Source organism: Anguilla rostrata, chromosome 5 (genome assembly GCF_018555375.3).
Source record: "Anguilla rostrata isolate EN2019 chromosome 5, ASM1855537v3, whole genome shotgun sequence".
Classification (NCBI taxonomy): Eukaryota; Metazoa; Chordata; class Actinopteri; order Anguilliformes; family Anguillidae; genus Anguilla; species Anguilla rostrata.
Window position 1 is genome coordinate 32,276,181 of NC_057937.1, and position 24,569 is coordinate 32,300,749.

The 24,569-nt window shown below is 39.3% G+C and overlaps 1 protein-coding gene across 4 annotated transcripts in view; it reads right to left on the bottom strand.

Moving 5' to 3' along the window:
* Positions 1-12,284: 12,284 nt before the first annotated feature.
* LOC135255075 (TOX high mobility group box family member 3-like) overlaps positions 12,285-24,569 on the bottom strand; it is a 64,465-nt gene continuing 52,180 nt past the window's right edge. For all 4 annotated transcript variants that reach the window (XM_064335811.1, XM_064335809.1, XM_064335810.1 and 1 more), the window contains exons 4-7: positions 15,279-15,542; positions 14,778-15,005; positions 14,508-14,588; positions 12,285-14,362 (exon numbers count right to left, since the gene is read on the bottom strand). In XM_064335811.1, the coding sequence (XP_064191881.1) occupies positions 13,571-14,362; positions 14,508-14,588; positions 14,778-15,005; positions 15,279-15,542 (1,365 nt within the window). In that variant the 3' untranslated portion in view covers positions 12,285-13,570. The remainder of the gene's footprint in view (positions 14,363-14,507; positions 14,589-14,777; positions 15,006-15,278; positions 15,543-24,569) is intronic.

Sequence of the window (24,569 nt, forward strand, 5' to 3'; positions counted from 1 at the left end):
ACCATTGGCTCCAAAGCATTTTCAAATGTATCCATTTCGATTATCCCTCTTATCTAAAACAATACCTAATACCATGCATATCTTCATACTCTCTTAGACATACTCAGCAACCTTTCTTTTTTGTTCCCAAAACTAGTAAAGAAATTGGCAGACGTGCCTTTAAATTCAAAGCTCCTTCTGACTGGAACAATCTGCCCAATACCATAAGAACCATCAACTCATTTCGGTTCTTTAAGAACTCATTATTACCCTTTCTTAAAACATCATGCTTCTGCTTTTAATGGTAATGTGTTCTTGCCCCTTTAATACAGAACGGCTTTTGCTTGTCAATTCACTCTGTTATTATTATTATTATTATTATTATTATTATAATTATTATTATTATTATTACTATTATCATTACTACTGCATTATATGTTTTGTGGTATCTACTTCTTACTTATTTTGTGTGGGTGTTGTGGGTTTATGGGAATGACGTGTGGTCGGGTTGGTAAATGAGAGCCTTTATGTATGTTGTATGTGATAGTGTCTGTTGTATTGAATTGTATGTTTTGTGTTGGACCCCCTCGAAAACGAGATGATTCATCTCAAGGGGCTATCCGCTAATAAACTTTATTTTCTTTTTAGACATTTGAAACTAGCAAGGCTGACTAAGCTCCTCATTAGGAATATGAATATGCATGTTTTGTTTTATTTGCATATGTATTTGTGACTTTGAGTGCTTAATTGTTGCTTGTAGCTATATTGATTATTATTCTTCCCTAAAATTGAACAGGCCACAAAATTTGTATAGCATAGCACTATGAAACTTGATGTTCAATGAAGCCAGTATGTTCAAATGCACTCCACCACTGAGGTTACTGCCATGATGTCCACTGGCCAATTGGTGACACTCTGATGCAACATAACTCCTGAGTTGTGTGGTCTAGAAACAAAATATTTTCCCCATCATATTCAATGGCTCATGCCCAACATATTTTCCCATTTAATTTGTGCCATATTGGATTTTCCACCATTTAGAATCTTTTGCAAAACCTACTTTTACAAACTACTCCTTAGCCGTTTGGCCTGTTGTCACCAGAATCTATGAAATCTCACCCGCTATAATTATCAAAAAATGTTGACTTTTCCAAACAGTATGGCTGCCCCCATGACAATCAATCGTTGTGGATGTGGCAGTATTTTTTAACTGCTTCTGTAGTGCCCCATTTTTAAATCAAGCCAGAAAATGACATACCCAAAACAAAATGGCTACTATTCTTGAACCATCTTGACTACAGGCATAATCCTGGTTTCTTCTGAAAGACAACACATGGGAGTCAGAATAACTCTAAATATTACTGAAAGAAAGTACATGAAGCTCAAACACAGAGTGGAAGTTTTTTTTCTCTCCTAAAAGATTTTTATATTTTAAGCAGATGATTTGTGTGTGCCTGGTGGGCTTTGAAAAAAAATGGAACCACAGCCACTGCATTGGACAAATTCTGGTTCACATTTGACATGACAATACCACCCAAAATTAGCATTCTGCATTGTTTTTTCTAAGCTATGTCTAGGTGGGTTTCAAAAAAAGGTCATTTGGAGCCTCTGAAAAACTGAAACCTTTCAGGCTATGTCTTTGTGTCAGTCTCCCATTAGATGTGCAATCATACTGGAAAAAATATGACAGCCATCAGCCAATCAGTTTTCAATGGGCATGTGGAATGCTCAGCAATGGCTGACCCTCATGAAACTAGAATTGGGATGACATAGCTCAGGAGGGTGGTCAGTTCGATCCCCCGCCCTGGGCGTGTCGAAGTGTCCCTGAGCAAGACACCCAACCCCTAATTGCTCGAGCTGATTGGTACCTTGCATGGCAGACTTTCACCGTTGGTGTGTGAGTGTGTGTGAATGGGTGAATGAGAGGCATCAATTGTAAAGCGCTTTGGATTTACCATTCCATTTAGTGCGTTTGTTGACGGAAGCAAGCAATAATAATAATAATAATAATAATAATAATAATAATAATAATAATAATAATATTGCAAGTGACACCTCATTTGTTTCTCTTTTGGAAAGTCAAGCTTTCCTACAGGTTTTTCCTGATAGTCTGGTTCAAAATAATTTACCAGACTGCCAGAAAGGCCAAAAAAACCTGCCTGTTTCGACTCCACCTGTGGAAATATAACATGGTGATGCTGCTCTGAGCTGGTGCTGAGGGTGCACTTCGAGGACAGAACTATGATTGCGATTGCTCTCGTGGGTGGCAGCCGCGGCACTGACTAGAAACGGCAGAATCTGGGGACAGCTGAGGTCTGAAGGCACGCAAGCTGTCAGGACATTTCCATACATCCTTGCCACTCCCTCTGACAATTCCTGGGCCATACTTTATAAAAGAGCCTGCAATCCAATATGGAGGCTAGTACAATGTACACAATCATTACTATAATAACAGAGCAATAGAAAATAATAATGCTTGGTGTACAAATAGTTTTTCCTTTTTCAATGAAATTCTTATCCTATTAAAATGCACCTTCATTATTGTGAGCTGAGAAATAAATTTAAGATCAGCTTTTATGTCTTTGTAAAAGCCATCACCCCATCTTGCCAGAACATCCTACCATTTATGTAATGCCTAAAGATATGTGGATTGGTATTACGATGATATTAATGTGTATTTTAGGGCTGCGTCTGACTTTATTTCTGGCAAGTGAAAAGACTCACAACAAATGGACACAGGCCTGGAACTTTTTTCTCTCTCTTTTTGGACAGTATACTGCTCTGCAGGGTTAAAGCAGACATAATTTCTGTTAATTTTGCCAACAATAAGAAATCAAAGAGTGATTGATTCACTGAAGCTTCTTACATTTTCATCTCCAAAGTACAAAGAACTGAGTTCCTTTTGACCTTATTTCCAGCTGTCTGTTATCACTCGACATATTTCAGTTTTGGAGTCCTTGACAGAGAGAAGGATCCAATGTCTCCTGTTTCACCCCTTTGCTCCTGTTTTATCAGTTTTTTTTAAGCATACGAGAAGCAATCATCTTCTGTCACCCGCCCTGCATAATATTTTTCGGCAGCGGACTTGTGTCTAACCTTTCCCTGCCCCCTTGTTTGGCTTTTGTTTCGTAACAGCTGCTCTCATGGTTTTTTTTGGTCAGCTGTGATTGCTCGAGGCAAAACAGGAGCAGATGGTGTTTTGCTATGCATGAATGGAGCGTTAGAAGAGTTTGGACTGAATAGACCGAGTCTGAATGGTGTCTATGCAGCACCTGCCCCCTTTAGCAGCACGAACACATCACAGTAGCATGATCTGTCTCGGCTTCCTTGCCATCGGATGAAGAAAAAAGATGGAGAACATTGTTTGGATTTTGTCCATATTTATTGATCTTCTTCAGAGCAGTGGCATAATTTGATGTACAGGCAATTCAAGTTAACTGGATATGACAATGCATGCACATGTAATCCATCATGTTAGTCTCCCAGTATACTTTATCAGTTTTGTTGCCATAGAAATGTGAGCTTAGTGATAGCTTACATTAAGAACCTAAGTAAGTTGCAAAAGAAACCAATTTATTTGTTGGATTTGGCAAAGAACACAGAGCATTTAAAAGACTGATGAAAGCAACAGGCGTGTGACAGTGGAGCAGGATTTTAGGTTCTGCATGCTAATATGACACAATAAAAAAAATGTCTTTCACTTTAGTGATAAAAGGACATGTTTTAGCCTCTAGGGTTTTAGGTTCTGTCAGAATAAAGCATGCATTTGTCAATCATAGATAGTGTACAGCCCAAATAGCAAAAAAGAAGAAAAAAACAAAAACATCTCTATGTCAGAGCATTGAAAAAAATAGGTAGTGAAATGAATTTCTAAATTAAATGAGGAGGAATAGATGGCTAACAGACTGGAGCCTAACCATGTTGATTTGTCCTGTCAGAAACAAAAATTAACAACATCAGTGCTTAATTGTTTATTTTTTATTCAAAAAGCTACTAAAGGAAGGATGAATCTTTGGGAAAACTCTCACTGAAAATCACTGATCAAGCTTATCTAGTGGCTGATTCAAGGGGATGTTCACCATACAGCATAATTTACTATGTTATGCCTTAATGGTACATTCATATATATATCTATATTTTTAAACTTCATTATGCATTTGGCATGGGTGCAATACAGCATAAAATTACAGTAGAAAACAAATAGTGTTCAAATATATTTTATCATGTCCCCACAAAAAAATTTTCCTTTACTTTTCCTTTTGTATTGGATTGAAACATTCACTACATTGCCAAAAGTATGTGGACACCCCATCTAATTAGTGGTTTTGGCTATTTCAGCCACACCCATTGCTAACAGGTGCAGAAAATCAAGCATACAGTCATGTAATCTCAATTGACAAACATTGGCAGTAGACTGGGTTGTACTGACGATCTCAGTGACTTTCATCGCGGCACTGTCATAGGATGCCAGGTTTCCAACAAGTCAGTTTGTCAAATTTCTGCCCTGCTAGAGCTGCCCTAGTCAACTGCTGTTATTGGGAAGTGGAAACCTAACGGAGCAACAACAGCTCAGCTGTGAAGCAGTAGGCCACACAAGCCCACACAAGGGGCCTGCCGTGTGCTGAAGCATATAGTGCATAAAGATCATCTGTCCTCGGTTGCAACACTCACTACAGAGTTTCTACTACCTCTGTAGACAACATCAGCACAAAAACTGTTCATCAAGAGCTTCATGAAATGGGTTTCCATGGCTGAGCAGCCGTACACAAGCCTAAAATCACCATGTGCAATGTCAAGCATTGGCTGGAGTGGGAAAAGCATGTTGCCATTTGACTCTGGAGCAGTGGAAACACGTTCACTGGAGTGATGAATCACACTTCATTATCTGCCAGTCTGAAGGACGAATCTGGGTTTGGTAGAATTCATAGGGCCAAGTGTACTGGCTTGAACACTGGCAATTGTAAAGTTTGGCGGAGGAGGAATAGTGGTCTGTGGCTGTTTTTCATGGTTTGGGCTAGAACCTTTAGTTCTAGTGAAAGGAAATCTTAATGCTACAGCATATAGTGACATTCTAGAGAATTGTGCACTTCCAGCATTGTGGCAACAGTTTGGGGAAGACCCTTTCCTGTTTCAGCATGACAATGCCCCCATGCACAAAGTGAGGTCAATGGAGAATTGGTTTGCTGAGTTTGGTGAGGAGAACTTGACTGGCCTACACAGAGCCCTGAGAACTTGACTGACCTACACTCTACCCCATCAAACACCTTTGGGATGAATTGGAATGCTGACTGCGAGCCAGGCCTTACACTCAACATCAGCGCCCAACATCAGTGCCCAATCTCACTAATTATCTTGTGACTTCATGGGAGCAAATCCTCGCAGCCATGTTCCGAAAGCCTTCCCAGAAGAGTGGAGGCTGTTACAGCAGCAAAGGGGGGTCCAACTCCATATTAGTGGCCATGGTTTTGGAATGAGATATTGAACAAGTACATATGGGTGATGTTCTAGGTGTTTACATACCTTTGGAAATGTACTGTATATTGATAGGAGCTACAATGTGTATTTTGCTAAAATAAAACAAATATAACATTTAAAAAATATCTAATATGCAAGAACAGTCATAGGGTAGTATCTTTTCAAAATAAAGAATATCAAAATTTTATACTCAGCTACTTGCGCGTCTGTGCATGCATGGCAAGGGAGTTTCCATGGAGTTGTACCCTTAATGTGAAGATAATTTAGTGTACACAGCATGGCACAGCTTATAAATAAACTTTATCTATTGTCTGAACTACCACCTTTAACCCTTTAAGGTGAAAGATGGCAAATACATATTTAGAATTTTCTTAACTGAACATTCTAATGCTGATGTAACAAGCACTATTGGTCATTGAAAGCAATGGAAAGCAATGGAGTTCTAGAGCACTCTTCACTCTTCAAAAGGTTAAAGCTGAAAGAACATAAAAAAGATGCTTGAGACGTACAAGGTGCTGATTATCAATTGCAATATTTGACTTACCTGGACATATGTGTAAAAAAGAACATACATCCAAATTTGTCAAAAACATCTAGGAAAAATCTAAAATGTCTGCTGTAGTATGGACACAATCCTTTAAACAGCAACAAATTACTATTTACATACTATTTCAATTATGCTAAACATTTTGGAATTGTTATGCTCATGCTTTGATATTATTATTATTATTATTATTATTATTATTGGTCAGTCCAGATTATATATTTGTTCAGTCACCTTTTCAGGCTGATACAGGGGATTATAGATTTTTTTTTCCAAACTGTTTATTCAAGGACTATGCTTTCTTGATATGCACCCTCTGACTATTTGTGCAGAACCGCTGAAAGCTGAGAATAGGCAAAAATGGAAATTGAAATGTGAATAACAAGGTAAAAAAAACAAACAAAAAAATTATTGCATGTACAGAATGACAGTCACCAACATGTCATCCTGGTATCATATGCACCTTGCAAATGGTTATGTATAAATTTAGATGTATATAGCATCTCATTTGAACTGGAAAAAAAAAGCATGCTTTGCTTGAATTCGTGTGATTGATTTAGATTAAATTAATGAGTAATTAATACATGCCAAAATCATTCCCTACTGATGAATGAAACCAAAGTGAATTAATATATCCTGTGTTTAATTAGAGGGAAATGTGTCCTAGTCTTTCGCCTGAATAACATCATTTCAAAATGAATGATGTTGACAGTGCTTTTATTGCCATTTTCAATATGTACATATAATCTTGCAGCGCCAGCATGAAATGTGGTTTATAAGATAATCTCCCCTGACATTCAAAAATCTGCAGAAGTATAGAGAAGCTATAGAGTGAGAGAGAGAGAGAGAGAGAGAGAGAGAGAGATTTTCATGATCTTAGCTTCAGTGCAGTCCAATTCCAATGGCTCTTACACTGCAGCAAAGGTTTTCAGAAAGGTCAACAGGCCATTTTCATTTCTGCTGTGGGGAAATTGGTCTTTACTTTGGAAATGTATACTAAAAGCACAAATTGCCCTTGAATTATAACCCTTTGCCATTGTGTTAGATTAAGTCACAGTAGCTGCAACATCAGAAGCAGCATTAAAGTCGAGTTGCACTACAATATTAACTGTGAAAACAGCTGTGCAATAACGAATGCCAATCTGATCCTTATATCGCTTACCATTTTGTGGAAACAACATGAAATGGACATTTTCAAAATGCTGATTCACATCTGAATGACAAACATCTGGTTACATAGAAACTTCTAGATAAAATAAATTGAGCAGATTAGATTTAAGAGTTGAAAGTCCTCTTTATGAGTGGAACGACAGATAAGCTGAGGACAGGCCACACCTACATATGCCTGGAGGAAGCACATATCACCAAGGTCAGTCATATTCTGATTAAATATGCAATTATATTGTAACTCTTGTAGAATCCACTGTACTGTTATTTATTTGCCTCAAGATTATTTAGAACAAAATAATGTAATTCAACAGAAAAATTTCCCAGAGCCATCACAAGACAGGAGGATATGAATCATTCATTAATTGCTGAGGCAATTCTCATATCAGCTGCAGAAACAGAATGTCATGACTTCTCACAATAGTTCAATGTAACAATTTATCTAACAGCTCCAGTAATAATCTGCATTTGGTTTGTGGGGGAGTAATGACTGAGGTTAAGTCTCAGGAATCTCACATTACTTTAATAGTCTGTTTAATAGTCATATTTCTCAATATCATTCACTATCTTGAAACCCATTGCACATAGAAAATTGATCTGCACAGCAAAAAAGTAGCAGTGAAGTAGGAGAGTAATTTTCCTCTTTTGAACAAATACTTTGCTTTTAGAACTGTTTTACTTTGCCTTTTAAAATGTGGCCTGCGGATTCCCAGGCTGATCAAAAGGTCAGAAGCGTGGAAACGCTGACATACAGAGAATTCGACAAAAGAGGGATAAACCTAACAAATGTTTCATTGAATCACAAAAGACAAAGGCATTGCATAAATGGAGAAGCTGTGTGTGACTGCATTTTCTAGGTTTTTGGCACAAGACACAATTGACACATGACTTTTACAATATTGTTAGTTTAGCAAGCATAACCATCATTGAACACCAAATACAAACAAAATTGACAATATCTGCGGATGTACCATTTTACAAATCTTCCCCTAAAATGTCCCTGCAAGTAAACATATAAGTAATCGCTGTGATTGATGTTTGGCACTATATGTCCACGTACAGAAGGTTTCAACCATGCTGCCTGGATGTTTTAATTTATTACTTGTTTCACATTTCAGTTTGAAGATAGCCAGTGGACAAGCAGCACTGCATGTTTGCCCATATGAGAGTTTATCTATTAAAAGAAAGACTGTAGGCACAAAACAGTTTTTGTAAATGAATTTCATGGAATTCTGAAAAGTATAGATTTAAATGACATGACTGGACCACATTCCTTCTTTTATGAATGATTGTTAACCCCTTTAGTTGCACCGGACTGTATTCTGGTTGCAGTGGGTTTATTTGCATTCATTTTTTAATGGTGAAATATTCGATCAACCTGGTCACACAATATATGGTTTGAAAGTATTAAAACTCACGGATCTATCTCTATAAACAATTTTATGATGCCAATGTATTAGCAACAACAATTTCTTATTTTGTAACATGTGGGGTGGCAGAACACGCTTGGGGGGTCCTCACCTACTAATTAAGTTAACTCTGAAAATCCAGAACCTTGGTACAATCACTGTAAATACAATTGAACTTCTGAGATACAAATACATTGAGAATGGAGGTTGTTTGTAAATGAAATGTTTATAATAAAAAAGCATCAGTTTTACAAACAATGTGAATTCTTTGTTCATCAGAAGTTAAAAATGTTTTAATCATTTTGTAGCTATGCACATTAGTTTAAATGAACCCAAATCAAACCAGTGGTAATCAGAATCTAATTTCAACATTCATAATTATTTATTTATTTAGATCTATGCCAGGGTTTCAAACTATTAATCTGTTTGATTTTCTTAGTTTTATACAGCCAAACATTATTTGTGTATTGGTCCCCATGCATTATTTTATAGCCTCACATATTTTCACAAATAGGTTAGATTTCTAAACAGGATCACAACATATCAAATGCATCATTTTTCATGTACATAAATTGAGCCTGGAGAAATAATGATAAACATGACCATCTAGACTGTCAACCTGAATTGGAAATCCTGTGGACCCTGTAGGCAATCCAAGTTCAGCAATTGTTTGTGGGCTGGCAAAGACACATGACTAATTACACAATTATGGACTAATTATGAAGCGCTCATCTGTGCAACACAATAAAATGGGGTTCTGTTAGAAAACTATGGAGGAAGTAAAACATGGATGGAGAAACAGCCTCATAACAGTGAAGAAAAAAAATCAATATCCTTCTACTACATGTACATGGTATGGTTAATTTAGAAAATGGTACAGATTTAATTGATATTGCAACTTATCTTTGGACCACAGGACAAAGAGATTAAAACAAAAACTCAAAGACAGGCCACAGTAAAACACTTTAAAAATCATAAGGGTGAGAGGTGGCAAGCATTGTTCAGTGTAAATATCCCTAATGACATGTATTTTTAAGAAGCATATGGTGGTATAAAGTATGCATTGCACCCACACTTGACTCACTCGTTGGTCAGCGGCCCTGACTGATCCCAGCCAATTATCAAATATGCTGCCAAATAGCTTCTGTATATGTTCTTCTCCTGCAATCTACTTACCCTTCCAAGATCTGTTAAGATTGATGCGGTCAAAGGTTAAAATCGCTGGTCTTATGTAGAATATGGTTGATCCAGTTTATATTCAAATATATTGGCCTTTTACCTGACAGGAATAATTTGAGGGCTGGCCAATACAACTAATAATAATATTGGCAACACCAAGACTTGCATTTTCTCCTACAACAACTTTCAAATGGTGCAATGACTTACCAAGTAGCTGTCCTTCATTTATTGTTATTTCTGTGAAATTAGTACCCAGCACTGAATAAAAAGACCATCTCTTCCTCTTATACTAAACATTCGTCTTTTAGGTTGCATGATTTGAAGATTTCAGCATGTCCACATCACCCACTTTATATAAGAAATATCGTCATCTTTGTTGCAACTATAATGATCATTTTCTTACATCAACTATACCTCCTTCAGAACCTGATACTTCTCTGTACCCCTTGTGTTGGCAAGGCCGTGGAATATGAAGCTTACCGCTGCACTCGGAAATCAACAGTCTTCTCGAAATCAGCAGTGTCAGGAGCCAGGGAATGACCTTTGTGTTCTTTGTGAGGGAGCACATGTTAATTAGAGATGGGCAGCGAGGTTGGTTAATGTCTAGCAGTGTCCCAGCCCAGGCTCGGCCATGGCGTGGGCCTGCAGGTCAGCGGCAGCCGGGGCTATTGTTCACTTAACATTGTATCTGTGCAGTCAGCAGGAACACGACACGTTCTATCAAACAAGGGAAAAAAATGAACGCCGCTTCGAACAACTGGCTCCTCCATTTCACACAGTACACTACTACATACTGGACCAGAGGGAAGAAAAACAGAAGGGGAGGGGCAGCTTAATGAAGACCGCAGATATGGGTCGCTTTAATGCAAATTTATTTGGTATTTAAAGATACGACTGCAGAAAGCTCCATTAATATGCTTACTACATTGAAGGAATAGTTTCAAGGTCAATTTATAACACCACTGATGAACCTGAACTACTGTATATATTTCCTCACTAATGCGTTTCAAAATAAAGCCTTGCGAAGAGACTGAATAAATCCAATTGAGCACAAAAGGCTGGTTTAATTATTTGTTGAGACAATGGCGTTCAAATTTTTCAAATCTCCGCTTTCCCCATCAGCCTCCATTTTCATTAGCGCTTATTTTCATTAAGGTTCATTCAGTACCTTTGTTTTTTTTCACATGCATTATGCAATTAAAAGGGTTTTTAAATTATTTGCAACCTTTAATGAAAGTCATATAGCTGCAACCCTTGCTGTGAAATATTTGTACAAAATGAACATGATGCCTGAGGGGTTATGGAATAACAAGAGTGACATGCATTATTAATATCCTTCACCATAAATCAGATCAGAATAATAAATACCATTTCCCAGAGCCTCATTATTGTGTGTTTTAAAATCTTGTGTTTGGTCGCCATGGACACCAATTTCAAGATTCTCTCATTCCCCTTATTAAGATTCAGGTCACGCACAACACTTGCTGTTTTTAATTTTCATTTTATCATAAGCACTTTAAGATTGTTGCCAGCGCTTATTTGCAGTTTTCCAACAGACCTCTTCACTATAGCCTCTGACAGGACAGATGCTATAATTAATCATGCAAGAGAAATGGGAATTGTACCCACACTGAATTGGAGAGAGGAAACATCACAATTGTAGATTTTCCTCAATATTCTCCACATTACAAATACATTTTAAAAGCTCATTAATTAAATAATGCCTTTTAACATCTAATAAGAGTGCTTGAAACATGGCATAGCAGTGTTTCCCCTACTCTAAATTTGTATTTAAATTTATTTGAGACAAAATCCTATCTGGTCCAAATGTGACAGATCGAGAAAGCGGCAGTCCAGCTGCTTTGCATGCTTATAGTGGATTTATGATAATTAGTGTTTGCTATTCTACCCTCCCCCCAATCCCAATTGTCTACTGAGAACAGAACACCCCTGGGCCATCTTGAAAATGTAGTGATTTAGACATCCAAAAAAAGGATTGAGTCTATTAATCAACCAGAATAAGACACTGTTTGAATAAGTATGCCATCTGAACAGTTTTCAAACACTAGATTACAAGGTAATTCTGATTGAAATCAAGATGGCACATATTTATAATCGAAAAATTAAAAGGATTTAATGCTTAATTTCCCGGTATTTTTTTCATTTAAAGACTCCATCTACTTCACAGCAAATGCGTTTTTCAACCTTATGGCTTGAAATGAACAGATTCCTCAGAATAAGTGTTTGTGTTCATTATTATTTTTTAATCGCAAACGAGGAGACACAAGGAAATATGTTGTACTTCATACAAAAATTATGGCTAATATCATATTAGTGATGGAATGTTTTACTTCATGACCAAGCAAAACTCATTTTCAAATTAATATGCCTAGAGAGCTTGAAAACAGAATTTATTCTATAGAAAGGGATAAAAAGCAGTTGTTTTTTGTAAGCAAAATACAAACAACTTAATTACTGCCATTATAACTCATAAAAAAGTATAAAACAGCAGAAATGCGAAATGCAGAATGTGATGTTGCAATTCACAGGTCGTTTTACCAATGATTTAATTAAAGCCTCACAGATTAAAAATTTTACAATGTGATATGAAAAATGTACATCTTTTTTCTTTTCGTATTTCTGTACAGCTGGCACAAAGTACTACCATGCCTTTTTAAATTGGATTTGACAGTGCAACAGAATGGTTCCACAAAGCTTTTTTTTCCTTTTCGCTTTCGATTAGTTTGTAGTATCAAGCAATAGTGTAAAAATACATAAATCATTAAACCATCAACCAAGAGCCTCTAATTTACACATACTGTACCATAAAATATCACCTTTAAAAAAAAAAATAGACATAATTTAGAGTCCGAAAAATCTGAGGTAAAAACAATTAAGTGAGAGGGCAATCCTTTTTTTTGGAGTACCATTTATATAGTGTGAGTTTTTGAGAGAAGGAGATTTGGGATATCTTAATATTTTCATATTTTCAGTGCAGATCTGACTCTTCTCTTCAGACACTTGCAGTAGAGTACCATCACAGTTAACACAACGACATGAACGGTCTATGGCAGGTCTCATCCCACTGTCCATTCCTCTATATGAAACAATGTCATGAACACTTCCCTTAGTGTGCTCTTGTCACAAGAAGAATGATCCTCTGGCTTGAAATGAAAATTCTAATGATTTTTTATTAATTTTTTTCAAAGAGAGTACAGAAGTGAAATCTATAGTCTGTAGTAATGTTGGAAAAAAAGGCTCACAAGATACTGGCCTGTGAAGAAACTCCCATTTTTCGAGCACGATACTGGTTACCAGTATTTCCATTCGTGGTGTCCGGGCATTCCCTTTTGTTTAAAACTGCTCCCATGAAGATAAACCACACATCGGGCATGCCCACAGAACATTCCACAAATGTCCAAATCCGTTCATTTCGCCCACACAGTACATACAGCTGAACTGCCACCATCAACCTCATAAATAAAGCTTTCCCATTAAATAAGAGCAGGACATTTCCCTGTGAAATTTACAGTTTAACTTTCTGTTTATGTACCTCAAGTCAGTGTTTTTATTTGAATACAGAGCAACTGAGAGAGAGAAAAAAAAAACATTTGTCCATTGACTTTTTCCATAATACAGCCTATTTTATAGACAAAATCCATTTCAGATATTTGTTCCTGTATGCACGTCTGCATATCATTACCAATGGACAGTCCCTAGTGAAACACATTTATACACACTTCTTAAGTGCAACGTAGAAAAGCAACATGGAAAGATGCTTTTATTATATTCCTCTTCTTTGAAATATAATTTTGGCTCAGTAGATGCTGACCTGGGACAGGACCTGGGCATGAGCATGGGCGTGGGCCTGTATTTGGGACTGATGCTGCTGCTGGGAGGCAGGTTGGGGGCTTCCTAAGGAGACAGATCCGCCTACAGACTGGGGCGTCCCTGGGGAATGCTGGGATGGGGAACATTGGGATGGGTGCTGCTGCTGCTGCTGCTGTTGTTGGAGCTGCTGCATTTGCTGTTGATGCAACTGCTGCAGCTGCATGTGCTGTAGCTGAATTTGCTGCTGATGCTGCATTTGCTGCTGTTGCTGCTGCTGCTGCTGCAGGTGGTGCTGCTGTAGCTGCTGCTGGAGATGCTGCTGAAAATGCTGATGCTGCATCTGCTGCTGGATTTGCTGATGGTGCAGCTGCTGCTGCTGCATCTGGTGGTGCTGCAGGTGCTGCTGCTGCTGCTGGAGCTGCTGGAGGTGGTGGCGCTGGGCGGGCTGCATGGGCGGGCTCATCTGCTGCCCCGCCCCCATGGCCCCGCCCACGCCCATCTGACCCATCAGCTGGGAGGGTGTGCCGGCGGGCAGGTTCTGGGGCGCCACCGTCACTGAGGTGACGATCTGGCTGCCGGGGAGGCGCATCTGGAGGGGCTTGGGGGCAATGGCGCGTGGCAGTGCTTGCTGTAGGGCCTGGGCGGCTGCCGCCGCCGCCGACATTGAGGGGTGCTGGGACAGGGGCGGGCTCAGCATCAGCGAGGGCGAAAGGTTGGTGGAGGCCAGCGTCTGCTGGACCGAGCGCATGGTCTGGGCCTCGGCCGACTCCGCCGCCGCCTGAGGGAGAGGGGGAGAAGAAATCGCCATTTTCGCCCGTTATTCCATGTCGCTCAAACACGGCAGTTCTGACAGCGCTTTTCCGATACAGACGGTTCTCTTTTAATATCTTTTCTGATTAGTGAGTGCGGCGCGAAGTTCTCACCTTTGAAACCAAACTGGCACGATACGCAGCGAGGGCCTTTAAATATTCTTTCTTGGCAGCTTCCGTCTTGCTTTTATAGACCTGCAATAAAACACGGGAGAGGTGTAAATAACAACTGATTAATAATGCACCACACTGCATTCACAATGAATTCAACACACTGAAAATCCCCAGGTGTGAGAAATACGGCTATGTGCGCCGCATATATACACGCCGCATATATATCGTGCGCGGCAGCCATCGGCGGAACGGGGCCCCTTGTGACATCACCTGCTTCTGCTCCTCCCCCAGGCCGTCCCACATGGAGGCCACGATTTTGGACACCTCCCCGAAGGTGGCGTTGGGGTTCTGGCCCTTGATGGCAGCCTGGGTGTCCCTGAAGAACAGGGCGTATGCGGAGACGGGCTTCTGTGGCTCGTTCGGGTCTTTCTTTTTCTTCTTTTTGGGCGTCTTGGGCTTTTTCGCGGTGTCCGGGGCGGGGCGCTTCTCTCCGATCACCTGACACAGAATCGATGGTAGCGTAATGAACGTGACTCCATTTAAAAAGAATGTAACGTGTTATGTCAGCAGGTCAGGTAAAGGAGACTGTATGTCTCTGTATTTCGATTGCAATTCACATTTGATTTCAATGGTCTTAAAAGCAGGGGGAACATATTGAATCACATAATCGGCTCAGTGTGGAAAGGAAAGTCTGTCAAATACATGCAAGCAACATTCTAGAACAGCAAAGTGTTACAAACGAGTGTGCATCAACACATTGCACACACTCACCCTGTTGCCATCGTCTGGGTCCTCTTCGTTGATGGAGCTGGAAGGGGAAGGTGTGGCAGACTTGCTGGCAGGGGGTGAGGGCGAGGTGTGGGGAATGTTTGGTCCATTCATGTTTAAGCCCAGCTGCGCGCTCAGCTGGGATTGGTTGATGGTGGTCAGCTGGTTTCCTGACATCATGGCCGAAGGATTGTTCATGGTGACGATGGACCTCATGACCACCGAAGGACTGGGGTGATACTGACGAAGGTGGGCCTGTCTAATGTTCTGAATCAGAAGAGGAGAAAATTATTTATTTCGTCAATATTTCCTCTTTGTTCCAGGTCCATCATGAATCCATGCCTAATGTTAACAAACAAGAAAATCCAACCATAATAGACTTAATGCAGAGAACCTGCCTTCCGTCACTGTAAACAGCGATGTGATGTTCTATTGTGAAAACCTATGAATGGGTTTATGGGTTTACATGAGATTTTACATGTGTGGGTTTACATGAGTAGAGTGGATAATCAGCGGTTTAAGTTCAAACAGAAGGATTTGAGCACCAGCCCATCCCGCTGCCGTTGCTGTATCACTGACACTGCATCGTGCGGGCTGTTATTTGTATGCACAATGACTGCAAGTCAGTTTGGATAAAAATGCCTGCCAAGTCAAAATTATATCTTTTTCAGCGGAGCCTGACATTCTTAGAAGGTTATAACTTTGACGGCTTCTGTGATGGAGGCAAAAAAATATACCTCCAGAATGTCTGGTGAAGAAATTTCATCTGCTGGCAGGTCTCATATATCACACTTCGACTGGAGTAAAACATATATTTTTTCCCCCTTCAAAGAATATAGAATATTTCTCAATAATCAACTCTATAAGTCATCTTAGCGGGATGAATTCTGAACAGTAGTGTGAGGAAACCCCCCTCCCCTTTTTCTGCCTACAATATTACAGCATCTTCATATTTTTTCGCGAACGCTCTTGATAAAGCGTTTACGTCTTCTAAGGCTCTCGCGGAAAGTGGGCAGAGAATTCATTGATTGTGCCGAGAGTGAAATTACAGGAGCTGCCCGTCTCGCAGTGGGGAGACTGATCAGGAGGGCGCGGATGCTGACAAGGAATACCGAGAAATAACTGAACACAACAAAAAGGTGATTTGTTCCCCCTCGGCACATCCATCTGGTATTCAGGAGCATAAACCCAATCTCTCTCTACATCAACACAATATCAGGGCCCATGCAGCTGCCTTTATTGAAGGGACCTCCTGAACTCCTTATTTCACACAATAACACCTTCTCAAATAAAAAGAAAAAATATATAGATTTTTTGAGATTATTTCTCTATTCGCTATCTGCTACTTCTTAGGAAGCGGAGGACGTCCAACAAAATCCCCAAAAAATGTTTGATTGCCATCTTTATAATTTTCATCATTCAGATGTACACTAATTAATTATATGATGTTATTGTATTATATTGTTATAAAATTAATTAATGAGGACTAGAAATTTATGCTAAATTGCCACACAGATTATGTGTATTTCTGTTTCCCACCTTGTTCTTATGATTTACATTAAATATCATTCAACCCACAGAAATATTATAACAGACTCCCCAGGAGATTAAGCTGCTTGTGTAAAATGAATATAAAAACTTAAAGAAAAATATATAACAGAAAAATGTTTACTTGAAGTAATATGTCAATAATATGTGGCTCACTAGGGTATGTGAATAATTTGATTTGGCGTGCTTCCTTTTCCAAATGTTCACAAACTAGAAACCAGAGACAGTGTTGTGCTGCAGGGCCCAAGATGATCTTAAAGATCATCTTCATCACTATGTGCACAAAGATGCCACTGTAGGTCTAGCTTCTGATAATTGTGTACATCCAAGATGCATTCTGAATAAAATTCTGTAATCAGTAGCTACTGGCATCCGTGTAATAATGCTTTCGCACAAACCCAGTGGTGCAATTCAGCTGCAGGAGTGAATATGTGATTTCTGCAGTTTATGGAGAAAGCAAGCAAGGCCATGGAGAGGTTTAGATTTTCTCCCACAGGCAATTTATCATTTGCTGCTCAAGAGCGCTGCCACAAAATCAACATGCATTTCCCCAAGGAAATGTCAAGGCAGCTATTTGTAATCTTTCTAACTGAATGCTTGCAATGTAAATACGTCTGTGATACAGTAACTAGAACTGCAGTAATTATTTTAAATAGATCCGTTTGTTACAGTTAAAAAGGCCACATGGTGCATTACCATAAGCCTGAGATGCAAAAAAATAAGCCTCTTGATTTTGAATGCTCTTAGTGTCGCATTTGATGCTGATTAATATTAACAAAATATTTAAACAGTGTAATCTTACACTGAACACAAACACCATCTCACTACCTACTGTCTGGCTAAGTCTATGTATGCTCAAAGCTGACAAAACCATCCAAACACATGAGCAGGTGAGGCTGGGGCAATTCATTTTTCTCATATCTAGCCACAGCTTTGATTTGCACTGCGATAGAAATGGCTACTGCATGTGCAACACCAATTAATAGCCACTTTCTTGTTTGTCCAACGCCAGGGCGACTCTGGGGAATGCACATTATTCCGTCTGGCTAGCCACTAGTGTCTTGCTTTCACCCCGTACCCAAGCACAAGGGGCCGAAGAAATTTTTTCATCTCCCTTTAGGATAATGCACACATGTGAAAATCCAGTGACCCAGAAAGTAGCATTCGAACAAGAAAGAAAACAGAAGTCAGCTTAGTTGTCAGCTCGTGGTTACCAACAGCGAGGAAGGCCAATTCAGCTCAAGGCATCACTAATGAAGGAGAACGAGGTTTTCTTGATGAGACCAGGCACATTCTTAACAGCTTCAACTGTTGCTAGGTGGTCTGTGAGTGAAATAAATGCTGACGTGACAAAGAAAGCACCTCTGGGTTAAAATCCTCCATGCTGGAAACTGGCCTTGTGAATACCACTGAGAGTTTATGAGAAAGCTGTAAATGTACACAAATTTCAAATAAATGTAAATTTCAAAAAGTGACTGGTCAGGCTTAACTGGTCAGGCTTGGCCAACCAATCAAATTAGAACCTATAATTATGAAAAATAATGATCATAATGCCTGCAATACTGTAAAAAAAATATTTATAGGTGTAATGTTGGACATGCTCCAGCAGATAACTGGAAAAGCCTTGCAAGGTCATTTTTGTCTGGCTATGTGTACTAAGTGGTTTGGACTGGCAGTGAGGAATAACTGGTTTTGACTGGTAATCTGGACTAACTGGTATTGACTGGTGATGTGGACTAACTGGTTTGGACTGGCTCTGTGTACTAACTGGTTTGGACTGGCTCTGTGTACTAACTGGTTTGGACTGGCTATGTGTATTAACTGGTTTGGACTGACTCTGTGTACTAACTGGTTTGGACTGGCTCTGTGTACTAACTGGTTTGGACTGGCTATGTGTACTAACTGGTTTGGACTGGCGATGTGGACTAACCTATCTGGAATGGTGATGTGGACTAACTGGTTTGGACTGGCTCTGTGTACTAACTGGTTTGGACTGGCTATGTGGACTAACCTGTTTTGACTGGCAATGTGGACTAACTGGTTTGGACTTGCTCTGTGTATTAACTTGTTTGAACTGGCTATGCGTATTAACTGGTTTGGACTGGTGATGTGGACTAACCTGTTTAAACTGGTGATGTGGACTAACTGGTTTGGACTGGGTCTGTGTACTAACTGGTTTGGACTGGCTCTGTGTATTAACTGGTTTGGACTGACTCTGTGTACTAACTGGTTTGGACTGGTGATGTGGACTAACCTGTCTGGACTGGGGATGCGGACTAACTGGTTTGGACTGGCTCTGTGTACTAACTGGTTTGGACTGGCTATGTGTACTAACTGGTTTGGACTGACTATATGTACTAACCGGTTTGGACTGGTGATGTAGACTACCCTGTTTTGACTGGCGATGTTGACTAACCTGTTTTGACTGGTGATGTGGACTAACTGGTTTGGACTGGCTATGTGACAATGAATAGGCATCACAAACCAAGCATGGTATAATACAGAATAAATAATATTTCACTGCTATCAGGCAGCTCAGTGAAGGTGCATAAAACATTCTGCAATACGAAATTCAGCAACTCTTGGGAGTTAAAATGGAAGCAAAAAATATATATATATATTGTATCGTTAAAACACAAAAAAAGACACTACAATTGTTTCAGCTGTTGGGATATCCCAAGCATGTTAACTGAGTCACCATAGTTGCTTTAATAAGAGGTGTGTCACTTGTTATGTCCTCTTCCCTCTATCAAATCTGCTGATGAATTGTTAAGATGCCGCACAAAGAAATAATTGCTCAGGTCCTGCCACAACATGGATAAGCAGAAATAAAATATTGGCCATCCATGCTTCCGCAGCGCAGAATCTCAAGAGTGATCTCCATGAGCAGATTCTACGGTCTGTTCCGACAGATACTGGGACTAGAATTTGGGGAGGTGTAGAATTTATTAACGGCGGCACTGGAAGTGTCTGAAAAGAATGTTAACAAGTTCAATTTCCATTCAATCAGCAACAGTGCTCTTGGAAATGTTTCATTGCGGGAGGAGAGTAAAATAATCTATATGGTAATTATGAGGATGAGTCCCCCAGTAACTTTCACCAGCATGAAAGGTCAGTCCTATTAAAGATAGTTTATCAGTCCCCTGCACATATTCCTTTGCTGTGCTTTTAAACGGAAACACTATTTTATTTTCCCATTTACGGCTACCTGCAGAAGCCCGTGCTTAAGCCAAATAGGAAAAATCTAATACTGAATGCTGGCAAAAGCTATAATAACATGAGGATAAATTGTCCACCTCCCCTCCTCCATTCTCTTGAGCACACCTTACTGCAATGTCTTTCTCACACACAATCCTCCCCAACACTTATTCTTTTATTTTGTTCCCCACCTTCCACCAGCCCTCCCCTCCCCCGCCCTTCTTTTTCCTTGTCCGAGAAGGCTTCAGCCCTCATGTACCCCTCCCCATCGCTGTCCCTTGCCCGCCTCTCCCGGTGCACTGTGGGTATTTAAAACTTGTTCAACATGATTTCATTTCATTTCAAGCAGTGCCTGAGAAAACTAAATTACAAAATCAATCACATAGAAGGTCAGACTGAGACTTCATTACAGTGCTGCATGCTTGCATGAATATCTTTCATTTCTGACTGACCCAATATGTCACAATAGATGTCTAGTAAAAAGAAAAAAAGAGACGGGAGGGGGGAATCCACTTTCTGAAATTGATGTACAGCTGATGTCAATGCAGCTCTGCTTGGAAACGAGATAGCAGAAATGTGTTTTTTTATGGCTTAAAAAAGCATCTTTTTTTGCAACACTGGTCATATGTTATATTTTCTGAGAAAGCACCACCCTGTGACCTGCCACTTTCCAGATGGTTATCTAAACAGACAACCCGCAAGGGACCAGGTTTTTTAAATGAAAAATAAGGGAAATGAAAGACCTCATCAAACCATGAACATCATTTGTGAAACCTTACTGCTGGGATTTCATTTTCAACACACTGGTTTGAGCAAATCCAATAGATCAGAATGGCAGATGCAGCGTAATATTAATAAACACAGGTCGCTGTCATTATATGCAGTAGGTCTATTGCAAACATGTCTTCCCGAATCTTTGGTGCAGCTTACAGGGGAAAGAGCTGATTCCCAACAAGCTGATTTATATTCACTGACCAGCATATAACGCCACTGAGATACTCCCAAAGTCTTTCCATTTTAATGTGGTTTTAAAACAATACAATCAATGAATATTGGCTAACATTAATAAAGCTATTTGCACCATTCTGTGCTAGTCAGCAGGAAAAAAAACATATTATAATTAAAGACTACACTTATTGATTTCTGCTCTTGTTAGTAATAAATATGATGAACATTCAGAACAGTTGAACCTAATTAGGAGAAGAAATGACAGAATTTTATTTAATTTTTTATTTTTAGTTTCTCAACCATACTGCACTGCAGAAAAATATCCCTAGTTTATGGGCACGCTTGGTAACAGTGTTCAGCACTGTGATCTGTACTATAAAAAAAGCATGAAGGGGGATCAGGATGAAATGGTGGTGGCGGCTTTACCTCCAACAGTAGCGAACAGGACTGAGACCAAATCACAAATCAGAGGATCTAATGGACTGAGGGACACATACTGGGAAACGAAAATGAAAGTCACGGGCTTGTTAGGAGAGCAGATTAAATAAATAATGACTTCACATTCTGGGCTCGCGAGAGAGTACCGCGGCTCAGAAACATCGCCTGGTAGAGGGAGAGCATCTGCGGCCAATTTACAAAGTGATATGTGAAGCACCGGGGCCGAGGAATTAGCCCAACACCTGCCGATTCACCTAAAGAGAGTTAACTTCAAAATGTACTAGGAGGAGCGCAGAGCTCGTTTTGTTGCAAGCTTTTCCCCATTCTCACTTTGAAGGACTGATGATTAATATGATGAGTTAGGAAAATGACTTGAGGAACACCTGGAATTCATCAGATTTTAACTGCGCATTTTTACCTTGTAATGTATCGTCAATTAACTACAGTGAGCAAGTACTCCAAACAAGTGCTCGAGCATTAAAACGCCATTCAATTTCACAAAATAATTGCATAGGTCATCAAATAAAAGATTTATTTCGCTGAAGTTGTACGTTCAAAAAAAAAAAACATTCACTTGAAAATACTGGCTTTGTACGGGGACAGACTACTCAGATATTTAGAGTGGTTGCTGAACCTTTTACATTTTCATAAGCTATCTACAGTGGCGGAAAATAGGTGGATTTGATAGATTTTGAAAGGTCTGGGGCACGAAACCATAGCAACACACCGAGGCCCTGAACTTGAATGCGGCCTCCCTTGCAAAAAGATGCATTGTATGGAAACAATTTGAAATAACAGCCAAAACAGCAGCACTTAGCTAGATCTGATCCTCAGAGCTGGCACGCCGCGAAACCCACAAGCTCGGTGCATAACCACATGCAGCCGATGAATACGGGCAGACCATTAAAACCCGGCAACAGATGGAGCAAACGGCATGCAAATCACTGCCTTCTCCACAAGAGTCACATGCTAATATAACCTCGCACGCTCGCGGAAAACCTCTGAAATGGCTTCTAAGTACCGCGCACTCCAAAATTATTGGCACCCTTGATAAAGATGAGCATAAAAGCCTGTATAAAATAAACAACACGAGTAATGAGCTAAATTGCGGTCAAACAGATGGTGCCTTTTCCCATTTTTAAAGTTATTTTCTTTAAATGAATAACACTATTATTTCCCAAAAAGATGTCATAATTATTGGCAGACCCATTTTTAGTACTTTGTGTGCACTTCTTTGGCAATGGAAACACTACTGAGTTCTCTTCTATACTGAGAGACTGGTCAACATATTGAGGAAATCTCTGACCAGTCCTCCATACAGAATCTTTCAAGATCCCACAGGTGTTCGGTCTGCAACTGTAGGCCCTATGCTAGTTTCGGTTGTGTTTCAATTTGGAGATGGCCAGTTGACCTTTTCTCGAATACTTCTGAGGTATACTCAGAAGGGAGGTGATACAAAAATCTTTTGGTAGTTTATGATCCCATTGATCTTAACACCAGCCACAAGACCAGTACATGCAAAGCAAACCCTAAACATCCAAGATTCATCAGTAGGTTTGCCGTCCTTTCCAACGTAAGTGTCTCTCTTCCAATGCCAAACCCACCGCTGGTGTGTTTGGCCAACAAGTTTAATTTCGACTGCACATCTGGCCATAACATCTTGCTCCAATTAAAGTTAGCATTAGTTTGAAAAGAAGAGGGCGGGGTCCACAAGCTCAAAGGATCTGAAAGATCTTGAAAGATTCTGTATAGCGGAAATCCCCCCATACATCCGACGATATCATCTATAGAAGTCAACTCAGTAGTCATATACTGACAAAAGGGTTTGGAAACGAAAAGTATAAAAACCTATTCTCTGAGCAATGTTGTTAGTATTAATCACCATATTGATTATTTCCAACAAAATACAAAATGACGCATTGTTTACTTGTCCAACGATTGTTTTAATAACTTGGTGTGTTTCTAACCATGTTCAGCTTGCTTGTTTGCTATATGAGACGGTGGTCTTGAAAACTTCTGAAAATCAATGCTTTTCATCTGAAACTGATTAAATAGCTATTCTTTAATTCATTTGAAGGAATTTCATGTTTCACCATTATCACCTCAGTAAAAGTGAAGTGTCTGATTCAATTTTATTCATGAATATTGCTTTTTTTATTCATGAAATTGTTTCATGAAATATTTTTCTTCGTCTTTAATATTTTATAATTTAACATTTTACCAGATTATTAAAAAAAAAAAAGAAAAATTGGGGTAACATATTTGAGCACTACAAAAAATAAACCAATCATAAATTGAATATAACCTACTACTTATTCTTTACTGTTGCTCCATAAAGGTAGCCATAATGAGTAATGGGACTGAACATTTCAAATGGACAGTTTAAGATTATCTTTTGAAGATCATTTTCTCTTTCCATTCAGGAACTATATTAAAAAGAAAAATGAGAATATTGCCAATTTGTTACACTTCTCATGCTAAAATCTATATAGCTAATAAATACATGTCAATGAGAGCCTTTGCCAATTCTGCTGAGATCGTCAACTGCTACAGCAACTACAATACGAATGAGGTCTGAAACGGAACTCCATGCTGATTCTAGTGTTTAAATAAAGTCTACTCACAAAACATGGAGCATACAGAAGCTATTAAAGGGGCCTACTGTTTCAGAATAATATCTGTAATCCTCTATGAAGTCATGAGAATAGTCAGCACTCTAATTGTTTTAAGGTTCCATTTCTTCTGGATGTAGACAGCTTAACTGACCATGAAATGAAAATTCTTAAGGCAAAAAGCCTTGGAGCCTCCACTATGTGGCATAGCCATTTTAAAAGCTGCAATTATTTCTAGATGCCAGCAGAAAGGAGAGGGGGGGAAAAAGCTGTAAAAATTTATAGCGCATGCATAAATTGGAATGTAAATAAATGTCTCTAATATCAGCGCACTTCTCCATATGTGTGGCAAATTTGGTGTTAGGCCTGGATTTATATGCAGTCTAAATTGTGTGGTGTGCTGTCTTAGCCCTCATTGCTGACAAAAACCACAAGCTAAACCTCAGACTCGTAACCCAGATCTTGCCACTTGAATTATACAGCAATAATAAACCTGTAAACAGTGTATAAAATCGTACTTATTTTATAACAGCAATAAAATAGTCTCATT